This window comes from Patagioenas fasciata, chromosome 1 (genome assembly GCF_037038585.1).
Source record: "Patagioenas fasciata isolate bPatFas1 chromosome 1, bPatFas1.hap1, whole genome shotgun sequence".
NCBI lineage: Eukaryota > Metazoa > Chordata > Aves > Columbiformes > Columbidae > Patagioenas > Patagioenas fasciata.
The window spans coordinates 99,548,750-99,557,557 of NC_092520.1; the positions used below are offsets into that span (position 1 = coordinate 99,548,750).

Genomic DNA, 8,808 nt, shown 5'->3' on the forward strand with positions numbered 1-8,808 from the left:
GAGGGGGGGCTTCAACAGACACAGCCCTATGGAAGCAATTACAGTGATATAAGACCTGGCCTTCCCCAGCAGTATGGGTGCTTCCCTACCGCTGGATGTCACTGCCCTGGTAGCAAGGCTGTGGGACTATGCTTCAGCCATCTCGGCTGCCTGCTGTGATTTAAGCAGCCAAAGAAGGAAGTTGCTGTCAAAATATCAGGCTGGGATGTGCAGCAGCTGTGGTTTGGAAACATCCCCTATTTTGCCTAGCACTGTCAGGCTTCCATCCAGATTTCTGTGCACATGGCCAGGAAGCATAATGCATGTACCCCGGGGGCTTCCTGAAAGCCTTAGACACCGGCCCATGTACAGCAGAGTTGATCTGTGCAGATGTGCAGGACGTGCTGGGTTATCCAGACATCCCTGTGCTTGCTGCCCAGCCTCAGAGAACCCTCAAGGTAGATGAGCCAGTTCCCCCAGGTCTAGCACAGCCTGAGTTCTGGTGGGAAAAGAGGCCTTGGCTGGGGAAATCCAGCACGCTGGCCCTGCCTCCATGTGGCCGTAAGTCCTGCCAGAGAGGCAAGGCGGCCAGTAAAGGGAGTAATGTCTGAAGCCAAAGCAGCTGCAATCACCACAGATGATGTACTGAAGGCCAAAATCTCAGGACTCAAGGCTGCACCAGAGAACAGCTGCTGCACAGCAGTGCTGTTGGAGGCAGCGCTGGGCAATTCCTATACTGGTGGTGTTAGAAAACAGTCTGCCTTAGCTGATTGAATTATTTGGTATACTGCTTTTTGTAGAACTTGTTTAGAAACTGCTAATATTGAATTTGCTTAGCATAACTTCTGCAAGCTATGAATCTTTGAAACTTTCTGCTTCATAAAGTTTAAAAAAAAAAAAAAAAAAAAAGGGCTGAGAGTCTTCAAGATAGAAGATAAGGGAAGCTGCATCCCCGGAGATGAGTAAAGGAACAGCACTGCACCTAACAGAAGACTAAACAGAAGAATGTGTTGGCTGTTGTCAGGAACTGATTTTTTTCCAGCTGCAGGTGCAAAATAGCAACTGAAGGTCAGAGCTTTAACTGACAGCCTGCCTGACAAAAATGAAGAGATCCAATGAAGAGTGAGGAGACCCCAGGCTCTGATTTTGCAGTTGGCTCAGAGTTATGCACTGGGCAGTGGGAGGCTTGGACTGTGGGGGTGTAAAGGTCTACGTTTTTTTCCCGCTAAGAGTCCCTCTTCAGGAGGCACCCAGTTCAGCTGCTCTATGCTGAACCTTGCAAATAAATTATTTATTTTAGAATAATTTCTGGAATGCATGCCTGAGTCTCTGCTATGGGAAAGTTGGGGAAAAGGAACTTCTCTAACAGTAGGCAATGCTTTTGTCATGCTGTTGGCAGCCCCATGTCTCACACTGTGTCATCCAGCGTGGGCTTGTCCTGCTGCACCTCTGCCATGGTCACCTCCTCCTCATGCAGCAAAATCCCCTATGGATGGGTTCTGGGGAGACAGTGTCAGCCTGGGGAATGGGGGTTAGTGAGGAGGGGAAAAGCCTCGTTTCAAACCACGGCACTGCCTCTACCTCCTAGAGTTTAACAGAATAGTGACCGCTGGTAGTGCCCAACAATCATATTTCTCCAGCATCAAGATGCAAAAGGCATCACACATAGCAACGCGGTTCTGACGAACCCTGGACAGTATGTTTTAATTGCAATCAGGTGTGAACCACTTCCTTACATTTCTTTAGATCCCTGAAATTTTGAAGGCACAGCTAGGCAAAATATTTAACCTTATTGTGAGTTCAGTGCATGCTTGGCTGGGTCAAGTAATACAGTGCTGTTATTCCTTAATGATTAAAGTTGTCTCTTATAGCAGGAGAAATCAATTATAAAGTTACATCATCGTTGATGCAGTTCTGTCATCTATTGGCATGTCTTCTCTGGGATTCCCAAACTTCATCAGGGCTAGAAAACATGGAAGGCTTTTACAACTGGGAGCATACCCTAAGGAAATAATGAGCACTTACAGAGATGAGACCAAGACACGTACTATTCCCAACCTCCTCCTGTTGTTCTCTGATGAAAAAAGCACATTAGAACCAGCTTGGATGGTATCATCCAAGTGGAACTCTGGGCAGGCAGCATGCTGTGATCCTGAGGTGCGCATAAACACAGCCTGAGGTGATACAAACAGATAATAACCATTCAGCATCACTGGAAAGGCTGAAACAGCATCTGTTGGGATGACAAACTCAGAACTCTTCACCCTGTATGGATGTTTCTAACAATATTCAGAAGATCTAAAAAACTGGTAGGAAGGAGCAAAGGATTATTTTGGTTTCAGCCTGACCCTCTGTGTTGCAGCAACACCTCTGCAGCGGGGCAGCTGAGCAAGCCCACAAGGTGACTGAGGGGCTGCAGCTTCACGGATGGTGACAGCAGCACACAAGGCTGCACCATGGATTAAAAATAAAATGAATACAAAGTACAGTTGATACAGGATAATAAAATGAATGAGTGCACATTACACAACTGCTTATCTTCTTATGTAATTGGTTACTAAGTCCTTTATTTGGTTTGCTACAAATAACATAAAAGAGGAGTGACCAAGGTAACCTGGTGGATATCTGGGCATTATTTGGAAATCCAGGTAGTTCCTTAAGGCTCTGGTTCTTCTCAGAGCAAAATCTAACAACACTCCAGCCCCCACAAATGAAGCCAGCAGGAACCATAAATCAAAGTCTCTAGTTATTCACTCAGTGTATCAATGTAAGCCAAAATAAGTGGAAGTTTGTTGTAATCAAAGTGCAATACGTCAAATGGGACTGAGGTTGAGAAGCTGGCATGTCAGCTGTTTGTTGGAGGGATAGTCACCTCCAGCAGATGGGGAGGGTGGACAACTGGCTGTGCTCATCTCTTTACCTGCGGTGGCTGAATCTGACAAGGATCGTGACTCAGAGCCCTTAGTTTTAGGATTTTTTTGCCTGTAATGAGAGGTGTGACTTCTGTTTGTCCTGGGAAGCCTCATGTGGGAAAGCTCATCTATCTGTCAAGGAAAAACAGATGCTTTGCTGCTTCTCAGTTCAAGGCAAGGAGAACATTGTGTATATGGGCCTACACTGATGAGCTTTTCTTCATTTCCAGTGAGTCAATCTGAAGTCAAATAAGTCCATCTCTAGCGAATTGGGTCATCAGCACTGACCTCTTTGGGGAAAAGGGCCTCTGATGCTGAAACCTAACCAACTGTTAAAGCAGTTAAGGCACTTTTCATTTCCCCTTCCAGGGCGTAGCACAAGTTGATTAGGAGCACTAAGACGATTACCGCTGCTTTGCGTTCTCTCTCAAATTATGCCCTAATTAACATAAAAATCTGGCAAAGGCAGCTTAGGGTGGCTGCAGGGTCTTTCTTTTCAGTCACTTCCTAACATGAAATCTGTAGCTGTTAAACTGCACAATAGAGAAATATTTAAAAAATTTATAATCAGCCAAGGAGCCTTTTTTCTGCAAACAGCATCTTCAGCTGGGCTCATTAAGGAAGGTTTTGGTATGATGGCTTATTTTAGGAATGGCTCTCGGCCCGAGGAATTGATTGTTTACACAAGGTCTCCCAGGCAACAGGCTATCAGCCCTCCGAATTTTTAAACGGTGATTGCCTCAAAAGAAAAACAAAACCAAACAAGCAAAAAAACCCCAGCACAGAACAAAACAAAGAAACGGAGCAATGACCTGTGAGACACTCGGCGGCAGCGCGGGGACGGTTCCCCCTGACTCCCTCAGAGCCGCGTCAAAAGCCGTCGGGCAACTGCCTCAGGTTCCCGCCCGGGCTGGCGCCTCCGCCCGACACGACGCTCCCCAGGCGGGCGTGTCGGGCGAACGCGCCCGGCTCCCCGTTGCCGCCGCCGCCGCCGCCGGGCCGGGCCGCCTCAGCCCGGCTCCGCTGGGCCAGTCCAGGCCGGCCCCAGGGGGACCCGAGGACGCGGCGGCTCCGGGCGGGCGGAACCGCCCTGCCCGTGACGTCACTGGCGGGGCGGAGCCGAGCGCAGGAGCAACCCCACCCCCTCCGAGAGCTCCGTTACCTGGCAGGGGCCTGACGTCACGGCTGCGCGACTGCCGCCCGCCCTCCCCGCGCCGGAAGAGCTTTGGCGCCGCGGTGACGTCGGCGCTTCCTTCTTTCCCAGGCAAGCCGCGGAGGAGGTAAGAGGGCGTCCGCCGTGTCCCCTATCCACCGCCATCCGCCCCGAACCCGCGGCGCGGCCGCCGCCGCCGCCTGCCCTGGCGCTACCCCGGCTTTGCCCTGCGCTTACCTCCCGCGCCGGGGCGACCGGGCCACTGCGATGAGGGGTAGGCTGGGAGCTGCGACCCGGTGCGGCCGGGCCGGGTGTTACCGGCGGGGGCTGTGTGTAAGGGAGGGGCGGGTGCCGGGGCTCGGCGGCGCTGACGGGCGCGCGCTGCCCTCTGCCCACAGGGCGCCATGGGCCGCGTGATCCGGGGCCAGCGGAAGGGTGCGGGATCCGTTTTCCGCGCGCACGTGAAGCACCGCAAGGGCCCGGCCAAGCTCCGCGCCGTCGACTTCGCCGAGAGGCACGGGTACATCAAGGGCATCGTCAAGGTACGGCACGGGTCCCCGACCTCGGGTGCTGGGGGGGGCCTCAGCGTCCTCATCATGGAGCAGCACAGGCCCCTGTCTCTCTGCACCTCGCTTGGGTGCGCGATGTGAAGTCCTGTCACCCATGCTGAAAGCCGTTCTGGTTGTTGCTTGTTCAGGCTTCTCTTGTTTTGTTAAAGCCAGGCTCCTTGAAATGCTGAACCACTTTGGGTTTATAACAGTGTGTAAGTAAAGAAGCTGGCAGCACGTGGGCATCAGTACGATTTTCTGTGAGAGCTTTGCTAACGTAGCAATACCAGTGTGCTTTTATATCACCTGAGATTTCCCAGTACCTCATGAAACACGGGTGGGGAGAGTTGTGCCCATAGTTGATTGCATCTTTAAGAAAAACAAAAAAAATCCCTCCAACAGTGTTCATAAACACTGATTAATATCCATTGTCATAACTCTGAGCAGCGGGGGCAAGGCAGTACCTTTATTTGGGGTATGATAGAGTGTTTCAGGTATGCTGTAGGGTTTTTTTGAGTGTCAGCAGCTTAGACTGCAAACAGTGCCAGTGGGTATGTAGCTAGGTGCTCTGAGCCTTTAAGAGCAAGATCATCTTCAGGCTGGAGAAAGAACTTTCTTTACACTCACCATAGGTGAGCTTGATGATAAAAGGTAGGCAGGCAGTTACTTAGCACATGGGGATTTTTGCCTGACAGGGTTGAGAACAGCAGAAAAAACATTAATGTTGGACATAATGACATCTGAGCTTTGCTAGAGAACAGACATATCTGAAAGAGCTTTAATCACTTAGTTGTAGTCTAAATGCATGGTTGTGTGTTGGAATCTTAATGTACTATAGGAACAGAATTGACATATTTTTCCAAGAGAAAAAGAAACAGTAACTCTGTGCTTCCTTATTTAGAGACTTATATAACTTTGATGTACTTAATATCAGAAAGTTAGAAATGCTTCCATTCAAAGAAGACACTTGGAGAAGTTGTTGCTTGTGTCCAGCTTTGTCTCCACCCAAGGGTAATTGGGCAACTAGTGAAAGTGAATTGCTTAGTACAGAGAGATCTGATGTTTGCAGATTGTCAGGGATGAAACGGTTCAGACACCATTAGTTTCAAGCAGCACACTTAACTGGAGTCATTGGTTTGTGATACAGATATTTGAGGTTGTATTCTTATAAATGTGAATTCTTGTGAATCTTCAGCTCATTCATGTCAGGAGAAATCAAGATCTCTCTGAGAAAAGGGGACCCTAGTGAGAATTAGCAGTAGTCATCTCCTGTTTTTCTAGTTTTTCCATTTCTGCAGAACCCACAGAAAATGCAGTATCCTTTTCTAAAGCACATCTGCGTTCCAACAGGACATCATTCATGATCCCGGCCGAGGCGCTCCCCTTGCCAAGATTGCCTTCCGTGACCCATACAGGTTTAAGAAAAGAACCGAGCTTTTCATCGCTGCTGAGGGTATCCATACTGGTCAATTTGTTTACTGCGGCAAGAAAGGTGAGTTAGGATGAGAAGTGTGTTGCATGGGCAGGTTCAGAGGGCTAAGGCAGGTGTCATTTGCATACACAGAATCACAGAATGTTAGGGATTGAAAGGGACCTCAAAAGATCATCTAGTCCAATCCCCCTGCTGGAGCAGGAATACTTAGATGAGGTTACACAGGAATGTGTCCACGTGAAGTTCAGGATGTTGAAGTGCAGTGGTGAGCTGTCACAACTGTCACAGAGCAGTAGCTTCAACTGGTTTCAGGCAAACCTAGATTTTCGTCCTGGAGATGATTTTCTCCTCAAGCAGCCTGTTTTGATTAATAAGCCTAACTGCAGTTCTTGTCTTTGGATTGTTCTATCTAGAGTCCTGTTTTGGCTGCCTTTCTGTTAAGCGGAATGTTTCAAGTCAAACAAAAAGTGCCCGCCTGTTGCTGCTTAAGTGTTTATGTGGTGCCCCCCCTTCTGTGCACAGAGACGCATGTTTTATAGAATTGCAGTTTAAGTACAGGACCCTGAATGAAGCTGTAGATGATGTGATTGATTGTTATTTGCAGCTCAGCTGAACATTGGCAATGTCCTGCCTGTGGGCACCATGCCAGAAGGCACCATTGTGTGCTGCCTCGAGGAGAAACCTGGTGACCGTGGAAAGCTGGCCCGTGCTTCTGGAAACTACGCCACTGTTATCTCTCATAACCCTGAAACAAAGAAGACCAGAGTGAAACTGCCTTCTGGCTCCAAAAAAGTGATTTCTTCTGCAAACAGAGCTGTCGTTGGTAAGAAGTGACAACTGTGAACTTGTCACTGAGTTTACGTACTGCTAAGCAAGCTTTCAAACAGGGCCCCAGTTCCCAATACTGCCTAGAAAATAGTGTAATGTACAGGTTGGAGTTAGGGTTATGCACAGGTACAGTCTGTGTACGGGTGCGTAGCATGGATATTATACTTTACTTTTGGTAATGGGAACTTACTTAAACTTGGAGGTAGTTTGACCTAATGAGAGGACAGAAAAGAAGATGCTGATTGTCCTCAAGCTGTGGTGGAATCACTCAGCCTGCAAAATCTGCAGTCCTGGGAGGAACATCTGCAGAAAATGGCATTGATGGCTGCCTGCCTTTGATACAGTGACTGAGCCTACAGGAGTAGCGCTTCAGGCTGCTATAGGTCTTGTCACTTATGTGACGTATTCTGGAAGATCTGACTGTATAAAAATACCATTGTTAAGAAGGAAACTTCTTGCGAGGTTTGTTACACACCTGACCGACAGCTGTACTTATTTTTTGACATTTGATGGAGTCCTGGGAAAGCATTAAAGGTGCAAGCAGAGAGAGAGCAACATTAGACTCAAACAGTTTTATTTGTCTCTATGAGACAGAAGTTACCAGATGTCCCTACATCCAAATACAAGACATCAGAATTAATAGTCTGTGGTCTGTTATTGTAGTAGAATTGACTAAATAAGGAGATAACTAGCTATTAAACCTTGAAGGGCACTAAAGGACACTGAGCTCTTCAAATTCACACTTCCTTTAGTGGTAACACAAACAAAACTTTTTTTCCTCAAGACATTCTAGCAAAAAAATGAGTAATGGTTTAGAAAAAGCACTGAATCCTGTATGTATGGATTGAAAAATGGTAATTAAAGTGTGTGTCTCCTTGCGGATCACTTGACGTGTGGTGAGTAGCTTGAGCTTCATCTTCTGTGTGTTGGCTGGAAAACACTGGATGAACATACAGTTGGGTTACTTTGAGGTTAGTCTTCAGAGGCTTGTTCCTAGACCTTGAATATTATTAGGAATTAGCCTTGTTCTTAAACTCTTCCTTGTACACTCATGTCTGTTACATTTGTATGTGATCATTCCTGTAATTTTTTTCAGGAATTGTTGCTGGCGGAGGTCGTATTGACAAGCCCATCCTGAAAGCCGGCCGTGCCTATCACAAATACAAGGCGAAGAGAAACTGCTGGCCGCGTGTCCGTGGTGTGGCCATGAATGTGAGTCTACTTGCACTTAGAGTTTTCACTTCAGTTTTTTATGGTTTAGAAAGGATTTGTTTGATATGTGGAGGAGTCTGGCATGTGTCTAGAAAGAAAGCTCCACAGACTACCCTGTGATTGCATATTTAATTAGGGTAGGTAGCAGCACTTCATGGTTACTGCACTGTATGAAAAATGAAGCAGTTAAATTCTTTTGTTCCCTTGCATCAGTTTACTCCTGTTAAACATCATTACTCTATTTTGTTGTTTAATTATACTGATGACTTGATCTCCTTTTCCACAGCCTGTAGAACATCCCTTTGGTGGTGGTAACCATCAGCACATTGGCAAGCCTTCAACCATCAGGAGGGACGCTCCTGCTGGGCGCAAAGTTGGTCTCATCGCTGCCCGTCGTACGGGCAGACTGCGTGGAACAAAGACTGTGCAGGAGAAGGAGAACTGAAGACCCAGTGTGGAGTTCACAGAATAAATTTTTCAGACATAACTTGTGTGTGAAGCTTAACTTAAGCTGTTGTTGAAGTGTGGCTAAAACAGGGATAATATTCAACAGGGGAAGTTGTGAGTGGAGATGAGGCTTTTTCCCCTACCTACAAGAGCAGGAATTCTTTCAGCCAGCGCTTTCAGTCTGTAAGCCGGTCCTACATGCTGGAATAACAGTTTATATAGAAGCTTTTGTCCCCAGGTGAGATGTTAACACCAGCCTAGTTATGTCTTTCCTTAGGCCTTACAAAGCATTGCAGA

At 47.5% G+C, this 8,808-nt stretch overlaps 1 protein-coding gene across 1 annotated transcript; it reads left to right on the forward strand.

Moving 5' to 3' along the window:
- Positions 1 to 4,056: 4,056 nt before the first annotated feature.
- RPL8 (ribosomal protein L8) lies at positions 4,057 to 8,551 on the forward strand. Its single transcript, XM_065860193.2, has 6 exons — positions 4,057 to 4,171; positions 4,443 to 4,586; positions 5,943 to 6,084; positions 6,629 to 6,847; positions 7,949 to 8,064; positions 8,351 to 8,551. Exons 2-6 carry the CDS (start codon positions 4,449 to 4,451, stop codon positions 8,507 to 8,509), a joined length of 774 nt encoding a protein of 257 aa, XP_065716265.1. The 5' UTR covers positions 4,057 to 4,171; positions 4,443 to 4,448; the 3' UTR covers positions 8,510 to 8,551.
- The last annotated feature ends 257 nt before the right edge of the window (positions 8,552 to 8,808 follow it).

Excerpts from the sequence above, each read along its gene's own strand:
- RPL8 (XM_065860193.2), top strand. The coding sequence starts at position 4,449 with ATGGGCCGCGTGATCCGGGGCCAGCGGAAGGGTGCGGGATCCGTTTTC. Across the intron at positions 6,085-6,628 it reads TGTTTACTGCGGCAAGAAAG|CTCAGCTGAACATTGGCAAT; the intron begins GTGAGTTAGGAT and ends TGTTATTTGCAG. Across the intron at positions 8,065-8,350 it reads TCCGTGGTGTGGCCATGAAT|CCTGTAGAACATCCCTTTGG; the intron begins GTGAGTCTACTT and ends CCTTTTCCACAG.